We start from the raw sequence: 13,307 nt of genomic DNA, 5'->3' as shown, positions 1-13,307 counted from the left end.
GAGTATCTTCTTATCTCAGCTGGAAGTGTGATTACAAATGGCTCAGGGCCTTGAAGGAGGGATGTGAAGACAGCTCACATCCCTCCTCCAGCTTGTTAGATGCTGTAAAAACAGGCCTGCAGCTTGGACAACTTCACACGGGTCTGTTTATTCCAGTACCTCCAAGACACATTACAATTACACATATTCCATATTTCATTATATATAATTGCACATGAAAAAAGCTCTGAGAAAGTCCTATGTCCTGTGAATTGCCTGTAGTATAAGACAATGCTTGTAAGAAGAGAAACAAGTTGGAATGAGACATTTTCTATGAATTGTTCACTTTTCATTCTGAAAACATTAACCCAATTTAGGCTCAATCCACTCTCTAATGTGCCTTCACACCTTTTAGTCTGCAGTTCATATCCTGGCATATTTAATTCTGCCCATGAGCCATTAGAAATTGAGTTGGGGGGGGTCACTGGATTGCAATCAAAAGCAGACATTTCAGTCATGCTTTCCCACTCTATTGTGAACTTGTCACCTACCCACTAAGCAAAAGGAGAATACTCACTTCACCTTCCTACCCAATTGCTCCACTACTCAGTCCCCAAAAAGCCACCCGATTATTATAACCAGTGGAATTAGACTAGAAAGTGTGGACTAGGTGTTTGATGATTAATACTCTAACTAAAATGTTCCTTTATCTATGGCCTTGACTGTTTCAATAACTATACTGTGCATTATATACCAAACCTGCCACATTGGGCAAACCCAGACTGCAATTAGGGAAATTAAGGTAACAACAGGCCAGGGATGAAGGACGAAGAGTTGGATAGGCAAACAAAAAAAAATCTCTCCTTCATGTCCCTTTTTGGCATTAAGGGTATGAACTTAGAGTGAGGTTTGTAGCAACTTATTTCTCTCTCTGCAGACGGTAATCAGCTTTGGACATGGTAGCTTTTCCTAGCAAGTGACACTTAATTTTAAAAGGAGGTGATCATCACCCTCACATGTGGTACATGTAACTAAATGAGTAAAGTTTGCGGAGCCATCAGGGGTATTGGCCCTCTCTTTAGAAATGCACAATGTTATTCCATTAAGGACAAAACAACCTACCTTTTTGCCATGTGTTGCTCCCATTGCTGCAGATATGTCTCACTCCTCAGGATCTGCTGCAGTTCCTGCTGAACAATGTCCCTTTCAGTCTGGGTACCCTGAGCTGCTCTCTCTCTGCAAGAAGGAGCTGCCTGCAAAGTCTGCAGGGGCGCACAGACTGCAGCAGGCAAGCAGGAGATGTGAAAGCAGGCAGCGCTGGCACCTTGACAACTCTGGTTCCTTCCACAGAACCAGAGCTTTACTAAATCAGCAAAACACCAAAGACCAAGGAAGGAGGGGGGGGGGGGGTTTGGAAAAAAAAGTATTTTGAAGAGCTCAAACAATTTACAAGATAAAAACAGAATGACTACAAATCGATCCTGACCAGCACAAGGATCTCTCTCAGAAGTGAACAGCTTGTAAGCAGGCTGTAGTGTGTGCCCGGTGAAGCTTTAATACAGAATGAAGATTATGCTAATTGATTATGACACAATGTGATGATGTACACAGCACATGGGTAGCTTTACATAGAATGTGACAGCCCTGAGCTGCTTGCCTGTTTCCGCACTGAGGTGGGGGGGGGGGGGGTGTGGAGAAGGGGTAGTAGAGGGTTGAATTTGGATGCACACGTGGCTGAGTAGTGCCAGCCATTTTATTCGTTCATGTACCCTGTACCCTGGCAGATTCTGTTGAATAACTAACTGCTGGTGTGCTGGCCAGACCTTCAGCTCAGAATCCTCTTAGTCTCCCATAATGTTGATCAACAGGTGCTACTTGAATAAACAGAAAAGTTCTCAGAGTCCTTCTCAAAACACAATTTTGGATAAATCGAGTTAAGATATTGGAGGCAGCAAAATTTAAGGCAATTGGCTCAGAAAACATCCTGCAGTGATGGACACAAGCTGTATGTCGATCCTGGACTTTCATAATCAAGCTCTGTATAACTGTTTAGAAAATCCAAACTGCAAACTTTTCACAACCAAGAACTTGCATTTGCCCCCCAGATTGTCTCAGCTGGCAATTTCTTTTTTCTGCAAAAGCTGATGGAATTAACTCATTTACAAAATGAACTGTTCCAATTTTTTTTTATGATGCCCACTTCTTATCCACTGCTTGTTTTAGTATTTAGGCTACAAGAAGGTAATTTCTGAAGAATGAAGTGTGATTTTAAGAAGCAGATCTATGCATGATGTTAACCCTCTATGGTCAGTCTTATATTCCCAGCAAAGCTGGGAGATAAGTAGTGAACAAATAACTATTTTTAAAATTCTCTTTCTCCCAGTCTGTTCTGTTATTCAAATGATCAACAGAGTGAAAATCATCAATATGAAATTAATTCACTTTTCTATGAATATCTACAACTACTCGTTCACCAAGACCATTACACATTGTGCAGGGCTGGCGCTATTACTAGGTGACCTAGGCAGCTACCTAGGGCACAGACCTCAGAGGGGCGCAGTCAGGACAGCCTGACGTTCAGCGTTTCGGGGCTGAATGTACAAAAGTGTACTTTCTTTATTAGCTGACGTCCCGGAATCTGTTGGCTGGCTGGGTGCAGCCATCTTTATCCTTGTGCATATACGCGAATGCCAGCTGGCACATGTGTGATGGGGCTGGCCGGCGCATGCGCGGTGTGTTAGTACTGGGGCTGGTTGGCGCGTGTGCTGTAGGCCCACAGATGAGGGAGTGCAGCTATGTGCAAGCATGTAGTTCTGGCGCAGAGCTTCAGTCAACATTGAGTAGAGTAGTGCGGTTGGCTTTGAAAGAGCCAAAGAGGGTGAATGAATATTGATTTCTTTCAATTTTTCATTTATACTGTATTATACTGTATTTATACTGTACTGCATGTACTGTAGGGCCTGTTTTCCGTGTTGTAGTATTCTAAGGTAGTTACATTTTGTTCAATGTCCTCTATCACTGTATTGCAAGTTCTCTCAGTTGTTGTGTAATATGGAGATATTATCCTCGCAGGCAGTTCTTAAAGAGGCATGGAATCAATTTTATGATTGCTCTAGTCAATGCCTTCTCACAGTGGTGCAATTAATAGAGCTACTACCTCTCAACTCCAGTGATCTGGCATCTGCCCTGAACTCTGGCCCTGTCTGCGAGCAGTTTCCATATTCTCCCTGTGACCACGTGAGCTTCCTCTGGATTATTCAATTTTCTCTCGAATCTCAAAGATGTGGGCAGGTAGATTATTGGCCATCACTGTAGCGTGTAAGTGAGTTGTAGAATGTGGGGGGGGGGGATGATAGAAATGTGGGCAAATAAAAAAAAGGGAATAGCATAGATTTGTAAAAATGGTTACAGGAAAGTCAGAGAAATTTGATGCGTTTTCATACTGCATCATTCTTGTGGGGAGAAAATGGACACTGGAAGGGATGTAGACTTAAAGATGTGTAAAGTAAAAGGTTTCTGATGCAGTGTGGCCCTTGGCGAAGGTCTGCATTCTACCAAATAGCCCTTTAGTTCAAAATGATTCGTGTGCCAAAATATTTTCTTTTGCATTTGAGAAATATAACCAAAGATTCATGTATTACTTATTCTTGCAATTTAAAATAAATTTAGCAGTTTCAAGTTCTGTGCTTATCATTTTTTATACAAACCATCTGTTTTTGAAAAATCGAAGTTGCCGACTTTTGGGGGAGGGAGGTGTGCTGCAAGTCATTGGTCTTGCCTAGGGCACAAAATAGTCTGGCACCGGCCCTGCATGGGTGATGAATCAGAGGGTGTTCGGACTGCCCGTTGGCAACCTTCATATTGTTGAAACTACCCCCTGAAATCCAGCAGGATGAAATTCTTTGGGCTTCACCAATGGGACAGCAGAGTTAAACTATAACTGGCCTTAAGCGTTTTCAGATATATTGTGTGAGCAAAATAAGCAGGCCTGATCAGGAGTCATGTAGCTAGATGAGAGAATTTGACTTAACATGCTCCAAGTCTTGCTCCAAACACTGTTTACTTCAATTACCACTCTGCTCGGAACACTCGACTACTTAATGTATTATCCACAAAATGAAGTATATTATTATCCAGAATTTTTTTTCCTGAATTGGTAATTTAATATTCATAAGGCTTCTTTCTTATGGACTTCGACAACACAGCTACCACTGATAAACTTGCTAAGACCACGTAAAGCAATGAGACCTTTAAAATGGCTTCCCTCCAAAACTGGTTAAGATCGGCAAATTGCAAAAGGAAAAGCCTTTGATTCTAATCAATGACTGGTCTTCGATGGTCTCTCGTTAATCCATCCCCAAAGGCCAGTCATGTGCTTGGATGCATGCCAAGGGCAAGCGACTATAATTATACCAAGTTTCTGAATTTTGGATAATTCATTAGGAATACCAATTATTTCTGGAAACCAGAGTGAAGTGAAAGAATAAGAACAGCAATGACATTCAAGAGGATTATTTTGCACTTGCATAAATAGTGATCAAGCAAGACAAATGTCTGAAAAAAAATTGTATCATAGAAACTTATGTTACGTGGAAGCAGGTAAATTGTATTCTGACTCTCCACTGGAGTAGCAATGCAAGGACATGACATCCTAGCAGAGAAAATAAAGCAAATGTCCCCAAATTTAATCTTCAGCTCAGTGATATTGGCTATATATTTTGTTTAAAGAGTAAAGCTGATGGTTTTGATTGTTTTTCACTGGTGAATGGTTAATAAGAGTACCCAATGTTTCTACTCCATATTATTTTTGAACAAGTGCATTTTTCTGAAATTCGGTTTAAAATATTAGAGTTCAGATGCAGTTCTTTCTACCGTTGATTGGATTAGTTGCAATCCTGTGAATCCAAGGAAAGTGCAAACAATGAGAGAATTGGCACCGCATTTTTGAGGCATTTTAAGGCAATGGTAGGCAACAAGTGAATTTGATTTCAAATTGATGGAAGCCCTTAAAATGGCACAAATTACAGAGCTCATTACGCGTTAATACAATTTCCAGTGCATTTCTGTGCATAAATAAAATGTATACATTCCTGGTTATCAGGTAAACAAGTCTTTAAAAAGAATTTTTAAAAAAACTGAAGTGCCCTGACATATCCATCCTGAAGTACTCATGCATACCCATCTGGTTTTGTGCTTGAAATCTCATCAGAACGTGCAATTCTTGTACTTTAACCTACGGAGGAGGCTTCCAAATGATTATTCTGGGATAATAGTGGAGTCCTCGGGGTCAAGAATGTGGGAGTTAAAGGCCTTGATGACTCAACAGAACAAGGTTGAACAGAAGAGTGACTGAACAGAAGTAACTGCAGGGAATATTTATGGATGCAATGTCACTTCAGACAAAGGCAAATACAAAACGGATTAATTTAGAAGCAAAAATAAGTAGAAAAAAGGCAAATAGCATTGTTCAATTTATAAAGTAAAACATGGTTAGATCCTACAATGCAATAACGACAAACCAATTCATTAATTGGAATTCAGCTAAACTGAAAGCCAGATCTACAATTTACACATGGATCGATTACAGCAGATTGCAGGAAGAGTTCATCAACAGTTCAGGAGACAAATGGAACATCTTTATAAGAATAAATTGGACAAATTCAGGGAACTCAGATAAAACAAATATGACCCAAATGAATGCAGGAAACGACCAGCAAAAGCAGCCATGATAAATCCTGATGAAACATGGATACTCCCCAACATGGATCACATCCTGACATGTAAGCTAATCCTTACCTCTGTTTGGCCTCAATCTCCAGCAATGCTGTGGGAGCATCATCTTTTCAAGGAGATGTCTCACCCCCACCTTTCAATGCCACTTACAAATGGGCTTGACAGGGACACCCACATCCTGCAGGATAAATAAAGTATTTTAAATCTTGCAGAAATACAACAAAATATCAATTAGAGAGAGACAAAGATATGAAGTCTGGCTCTTCAGGCATAAAATGAGACCAAAATATTCTTAATTGTCATGGAAGTGAGAGCACGCTGAAGAGCCACGATATTACCCATCGTGCACAATGCTTGTGTCGCAATTTTGCTCCTGAGTTTGGTTCTTCACATTGACAGTAGAAGAACGATCAGTTTCCAATCAGTTTCATACCCTGCCTCTTCTCCAAAGATTGTTTTCAGGTAAATTTGTTCTCATTAAGTCACAATCATTTCCACTACTGGTAGTTCATAATTGTCACATTTGGTGCTTTAATGACATAAATGAATAAAAACATCTGCACTCATGATAAACATCTGATCAAAGCAATTCCAGGATACCAAACACTCTGGCAACGTTGATCTCTTGACCTTGCTGCAGGCCCCAATATACTTGGAACTGATGGTCATCAGTGTGGTTTCCCACTTACAGCCAAAATGGAAGTTTCATCACCTTTTGCTGCCAGTTTATACTCTGTTTTCACCAATGACTGATCTCCATCTCTAGCTTTTCGCCAAGTTCAAAGTTCTGATTTATAGTCAGAGTACGTACATGACTTCACATACAACCCTGAGATTCTTTTTCCTGAGGGCGAAGCGCATATTGGTAGTGCAAAAAAAATCTATACTCAAGAAGATACATATACATATAAACAAATAAAGAGATGTAAATAAACTGACTGTGCAATACAGAGAGAAAAAAAAATCAATAAGGTGCAAAAGTAATTGAGTTACTGATTGTTTTTGACGAATCTGATGATGGAGGGGCAGCAGCTATTCTTGAACCTGATGGTGTGAGTCTTTCCTGATGGTAGCAGCAAGAACAGAGTGTGTGCTAGGTGGTGTGGACCTGACGGCAGCATTTTCTGTGGATGTTCTTGATAGTGGAGAGGGTTTTGCCTGGGCTGTGTCCACTACCATTGCAGGGCTTTATGCTCAGGGGTATTGGTGTCCCCAGACCAGACTGCGATGTAGCTGGTCAGCACACTTTCCACCACACCTCTGTAGAAATTTGCCAGGGTTCCTGGTGTCATACCAAATCTTCGCCAACTCCCGAGGAAGTAGAGGCGCTGACGTGCTTTCTTCATGACGCCATTAGGGTGTTGGGTTCAGGAGAGATCCTTCGAGATAGTGATGCCTAAGAATTTAATTTGCTCACCCTCTCCACCTCTGATCCCCCAATGATCACTGGATCATACACCTCGAGTTTTCCCTTCTTAAAGTCAACAATCAGCTCCTTAGTTTTGGGGACATTGAGTGCAAGGTTGTTGCTGGTGCACTATTCAGCCAAGTTTTCAATCGCCCTTTTTTATACAACCCACAACTGTGGTATAATCAGCAAATTTGCAAATGATATTGTTGTGGTACCGAGCCACACAGTCACAGGTATATGGTGAGTAGGCTAGGGGGACTAAGAAGACAGCCCTGCGGTGCTCCGGTACTGATGGAGATGGTGGAGGAGATGTTCTTACCAACCCTCATCAATTCCTCAACATCTCAGTCCCCTCTATAATTTTAATTTACTGTATTTTCTTTGACTTTGCTTCCTGTAAGGACTTTATTCCATTCTCCCAGTTTATCTCTTACATCCCTATTCTGATGATGTCCATTTTCCAATTAGTGAAGCCTTGTCATTATATGAATCATTCTGCCTCGTGTGTGACACATTAAAATGTGCTTTCAAGACACATCACCATTGCCCTTCCCTCCCGTCACTTCAACAATGTCTGTCTCTTCCTTTCCCATTGGCATGCAGTTACAGGAGATTTAACACTTGCTCTTTTACCTGCTGCTTTCTCACCATTCAAGAACAGAAAAACATCTTTCCATGAGAATTCATGACCGATTTGTACATGTTCTGGGTTTATTGCTCATGAAACAGTTTCTTCTCACTGTGGAGATCAAAAATTAACAGGGCCCCCCTACTCTTTAAAATATCTCTGCTCAAACCACAAGTATTACCTCAAATCCCAGTCTCTTGGGATTTTAATTCTTGTTCATTCTGACCTCTTGACCTTCAGTCTAGAAATAATTCATTTTCTTGGCACGAGAACATCTTTATGAGCCACCCTGATGCACAAGGAACATGAAATGTAGTTGTTAGGTTCCGAGGACAATGCCCTGTTTCCTTGTGTAAGACTGTGGAGAAAGGCTGTTTCTCCATTTGCTCATCAAGGTGTGGATTGATCCAGTAACTTTTAGCGTGATAATCTGCAATATCGACAACACTCTACAAACACCAGAGAAGTATTACCACTGAATGAATGAATACAGCAATGACAGGAGAGGAATGAGAGTGTATTCTTGGCAGGTTTGTGGATGGGTTATAGATTGATCTTCCCAGGCGTATCTAACACGTAAGTGCCAGAGAGGTCTTTGTCTAGTCAGAGGTACAAATTCTGAATACTTCTGTTTTGGGTAAGTTTGTAAAAGCAGGCAGATATTTGTGCCGACACACCTGTCCCTGTGGGCTGAAGATGATCTTCTTCCCCTTGAGGATAGAATTTGGGCGACTTACTGAATGCAGCAGTGAGCACCAGACTGTGGCAGCGTCTGCAACCTGCAATGAACTGAAGGTTAGAAAGCTGCGAGTGTTCCTGGCCCTGACCATAAACAAGCAGTCCAGGCAAACACACCAGATTGTCTTCACAGTCACAGGAGCTCAGAGTTCTCAGGAGGGCAATGTATCTGATTGATTGCATGCCCTTTATAGAGCACCATTACAGGAGAAATGGGGTCAGGAACACCTCGCTGTTTTAGTGAGTAAATACAGAACTGCCACCTTTCAGACCAAAGGCTTAAAGATTCAGTTTAGACAAACTCTGTGGTTTGTACAACCGGTAATTACACGTGGGGGGGATGTCTTATGCCTGAAAAAAACTTGCGAGGGAAGAGTGAAAAGTGACGGTTGCAGCAATATGTGAAGAATTGTTGTACTCTGGACTCACAATATTTTCAACAGCAAAACATCGTGACATGGGAGTGTTCTGGTAAGAATTTCCTGGACTCACTGAGTTCTACCATTTCTGATGGTGGCTGAGAAACTAAATTTAGCACAATGTGACTGAGCGAGGAGAAAAAACAAAGTAGCCATTTTCAGGTTTTTCCACTGACCTTGTAGATATATGAATTAGGGCCTGAGGAAGTCACTCAGCCCCCCACGAGGGCTCTGCCTTTCAATAAGTTCGTGACTAATCATATTGTAACCTCAGCTCCAAATCCACATGCACCCTTAGTAATATTACACCCCTGGCTCATTGAGAATCCACCAAAAATCCATCAAAAATACCCAAAGACTTTCCTTTCAGTAGCCTTTGAGGATCAATTCCAGGCTCAGAGGAAATAAAATGGCCTCATCGCTTTTTAAAGTCAACTCTTTACTAATTTGACATTGTTCCACTGAGGAAACAGGAATATAAGAAGTCCCCATCCATTTCAACATACAGTGGAACCCCAATTTAACGCGACCCTGGATAGAACGTGATCAGCCAGTCAACCCCTTTTATTTCCCCCCTCTTTCCAGAAATGAAATAGTTTTCAGATCAAAATGGAACGCACCGTTAGAAAATGAAAATCTTTTTTCAGTGAAAGATAAGCTTCACGTACTTGATGCAATCAAGAACAAAAGCCAAACTCAAGTTGCAGTTACCTGAATCAACACTTCGTGGCTGGAAATCTCAGGAAGATGAGTTACGCACATCACTTTGGAAAGTCGAGGAAGAGGTGGGACTAAAGGCCAAACGCATGAAGACAGCCAAAGATGTCGGCCTCAATGACTCCCTGTACGAGTGGTTCATTAAAGCGTGTTCAGCAGGCCTTCCAATTTCCAGGCCTATTCTCAAAGCTCAAGCCGAGAAGTTTGACCAGCTGATCAACGGAGAAACCTTGTAGTTCAAAGCTAGCAATGGATGGCTAGACTGATTTAAACACCTTCACGGGATTTCTCAAGTGTTAGTGTCTGGAGAAATTCGCTCAGCCGACAGTGCCGCCGCCAGTGCCATCACCAGCGAATACTCGGCAGAACTAAAAACTCTCTTAGAAGAAGGTGGCTACATCGAAGAACAAGTGTACAACTATGTCGAAACAGGCCTCTGATGAACCCAGACTGCACGCTGTCCAGCAAAAATGACTCCCATCAACATGAGGGCTTCAAACAACACAAAGATCACGTAACATTTTATGTTAACAAGACTGGAACACACAAGTTAAAACCGCTCATGATTAGCAAATTTCACTCGCCCACTGTTTCCACCATGTCAACATGAAGTCGTTACCGATCGAGTACATGCACAGCAGCAATGCTTGGATGACCAGTGTCATCAGATTGGTTTTACATAACTTTTGTCCCTGCTGTCCGGGCTCATTTGCGTAAGCAAAAGCGAGAAACCAAAGCTTTTTTTTGTTTGACAACTGTCCTGCCTACCCACCAGATGCCAACCTATTCAGCCATGATAGAAGGATCCGAGTTTCTTACCCCACAAAGAACACTACATCTAAGATCCAGCCCCTAGATCAGGGGATCATCTCCGCATTCAAGCAGAATTACAGACATGAATTAATTCGTCGAATTGTAGACGAATCAACATTGCTGGAAGACTATCTGAAGAGCATGAACGTTAAAAAAGTTTGTCCCAGAGGTGGGAAGGGCTGGGCAGCCGTCCTCTCCTCATGTGTGGAAAAATGCTGGGAGAAGGGTCTGGGTCCAGCCTTTTCATCACGAAAATCCACGATGAAGATTAAGATGATGGATGATGGTGAGCAAGCTTTCTATGGCTTCACATGAAGAGGTGGGTGAGGCACAGAGGCTGTTTCAAATCAGCGAAGAGGATTTACACCAGTGGCACTCTGCCGATGCCGAATGCCCAACATATGAGCATCTGATGGACTCTGAGATCATCCGCAATGTTACTATAGCACGAGTTCCCGAACCACAGGAGGACGACAATGAGGAGCCTCCACCCCCATCCCCAAAAGTGTCTGAAGCCATTGAGCACCTCGAGGCAGGCCGACGTTGGCTGGAGACCCAGGATGTGGGCGACATAAAAAACCTCCAGCTCAAAGGCATTTTGGATTTCACTCGCTGCCAGTGACCTGCTGCGTTCAAGCAACAAACACTCGATCGCTTTTAAAAAAAAGATAATTGTAAGAAATAAAAAGATCCCAAATACAGGTATTGTACACGCGTTCCTTATCTTTTTAAAAACGCAGTTTTCATGACCCAACTTAGCACAATCTTGTTATGAACCCAGAGGATCCCAAAACAAAGCAGCAATAGATATTCACCAAGACAAATGGTTACTTAAACAAAAGTTGCTTTTAATTATCTTTAAACATGAAAACAGAATCACACTTTAATACATCACTATTGATTTACTTAACCTAACTTAACCCCCTTCTAATTCTAAGCGCGTGTATGTAATGTGTGCGTAAATTCAGAAACACCCTTTGATTCACAGTCCATTCTCACTTCTCATTCCTCTAAGTTCATTGGTTGCAGGCAATTCTTCTACTGTGCACAGAATTTAACATTTATGAAGTTCACCAGGCTTTGGTGCTTGAAAATGGTTACCACTCAGGAAGGTTTTTGTCAGTTTTCAGAGAGAGATTTGCTGATCCAAGACACCCACAACTGATGTACTTCCATCAGCCACTTCAGTGTCTTGCTGACGAAACTTGCCCCATCAGGGTTCTCCAGATGATAACCTCTTTCTTTCAGCACCACAGAGTTCCTTTTTGTTTCTCTTATTCCAAGTGAAATATTAGACAGCCAGTCCTCTCCTCTTACATGAACCATCAAGGGCTTTGACCAGGCAGTCTTCCAAATGGGGCTTTCCACAAGCTTACCAGCTTGTCCTGTTCTAGTCCTGGCTGCTGTTGCTGGCTGTAACACTGTACGTGATCTCTGTGTCTCCCTCTCTCTCTCTCACACACACACAGAGAAAGTCTGTTTGACTCTCTCTGCTTGCAAAACCACATGACCCTCTTAGAACAGCAAGCTCCCCTCCAGACAGAAGGCAGCTCCAACATGCTCTTTCATCTGTTGCCTTCTGTAAACAACAATCCATTAGTGAAATCTCTTGATGACTCTCCAAAGCTCTTGCAAAGACTGTTGGCCCCGACATGTCTGGCATGGGGCAGAGCTCCAGTATTTCAAATAAGATCTGTTTTAAAGAGTTTGTATGTGACCTACTCTAACAAACCTTTCCCAATTTATCTCCCAAAAATATATCTATATACTCTGTCACAACCCCAATTTTTTCACCCTAAACCTTCGCGTTATAACAGGATTCCACTGTATTTCATTCTAGTTCCTTGTTACTCATCTAAGCTCACGCCTAGCCTGTTTTAGCCCATCCTTGTAGAGCAACCCCAGCTAGGTGTAAACTTTCAGTGAACTGTTTCTAAATTTTTAAATACTTCCTCAAATATACAACATAGAGTCCTTTATAAAAGGGGTGACACGGTTGGTGTAGCGGTTAGCGCAACGCCTTTACAGTGCCAGCAATTGGGACCGGGATTTAAATCCCTCACTGTCAGTAAGGAGTTTGTACCTTCTCCTTACGTCTGCATGGGTTTTCCCCAGAGGCTCCGATATCCTCCCACCATTTGAAACCTACTGGGGGTTGTGGGTTAATTGGGTGTAAATTGGGCGGCACGAACTTGTGGGCCGAAATGGCCTGTTACCATATTGTATGTCTAAATTTAAACAAAAATATATTTAAGAACAGCTCCTTTGGGCCATGATATCTGTGCTGACCAGGATGGCAAATTAAACTGAGCCCATCGACCTGCACAAGAACCATATCCCTCTATACCCTGCCTGTTCACGTCTATCTAAATGTTTCTTAAACATTGCTGTCATTTCTGCTTCTACCACATCCCCTGGCAGTGCCTTCCAGGTGTTTACCACCCTCCATGTGAAAATCTTGACTCCTTGTAGTGAACTGGGATTCACTAGAAGTGACCTGTACTGATGACTGGTCCCACCTCCTGGCTCTCCACCTCCAGGAGCCCGTATATAATCCTGGTTTCCTGCCTAAACCCTGAGCCCTCTGAAGCCTGTTCATGAACCCTAACTTTGTTGTAAGCTAAATGAAAGTGTAAGTTCTCCCTCCAGTCAAACATGAGCTTTTACCTACACTACACTCCTTTAAACTTTTGGTCCTTTTCGCCTGAAACCCATGCCTTCTAGATCAGAGGAATTTAGAAATTAGGTTTACTTTCACAGATTGCATTGGAAAGACCTTTCACTTTTTAAATTTTAGTAAGTGGGAAAAACCTGGCCTTAAATAAGCAAGCTATCATTACATTCTCAATTAACTGGATGCAGATTTTTT

At 42.0% G+C, this 13,307-nt stretch overlaps 1 protein-coding gene across 10 annotated transcripts in view; it reads right to left on the bottom strand.

The window, feature by feature from the left end:
* The window catches only part of LOC138764132 (protein FAM107B-like), a 196,789-nt gene that overhangs the window by 143,641 nt on the left and 39,841 nt on the right, over nucleotides 1-13,307 (bottom strand). For 5 of the 10 annotated variants that reach the window (XM_069939567.1, XM_069939570.1, XM_069939569.1 and 2 more), the window contains exon 2: nucleotides 5,776-5,890. Coding sequence is in view for 5 of the 10 variants with exons in the window: in XM_069939561.1 (XP_069795662.1) it covers nucleotides 1,102-1,125 (24 nt within the window). In the remaining 5 variants the exon portion in view is untranslated. Of the gene's footprint in view, nucleotides 1-1,101; nucleotides 1,259-5,775; nucleotides 5,891-7,932; nucleotides 8,041-13,307 lie in introns of all 10 variants that reach the window. The other 5 variants (XM_069939560.1, XM_069939563.1, XM_069939564.1 and 2 more) reach the window with 2 other exon arrangements.

Source organism: Narcine bancroftii, chromosome 5, assembly GCF_036971445.1.
Source record: "Narcine bancroftii isolate sNarBan1 chromosome 5, sNarBan1.hap1, whole genome shotgun sequence".
Lineage (NCBI taxonomy): Eukaryota > Metazoa > Chordata > Chondrichthyes > Torpediniformes > Narcinidae > Narcine > Narcine bancroftii.
Note: the sequence above shows the minus strand (reverse complement) of the source record. Positions and strands in the feature narration are given on the sequence as shown.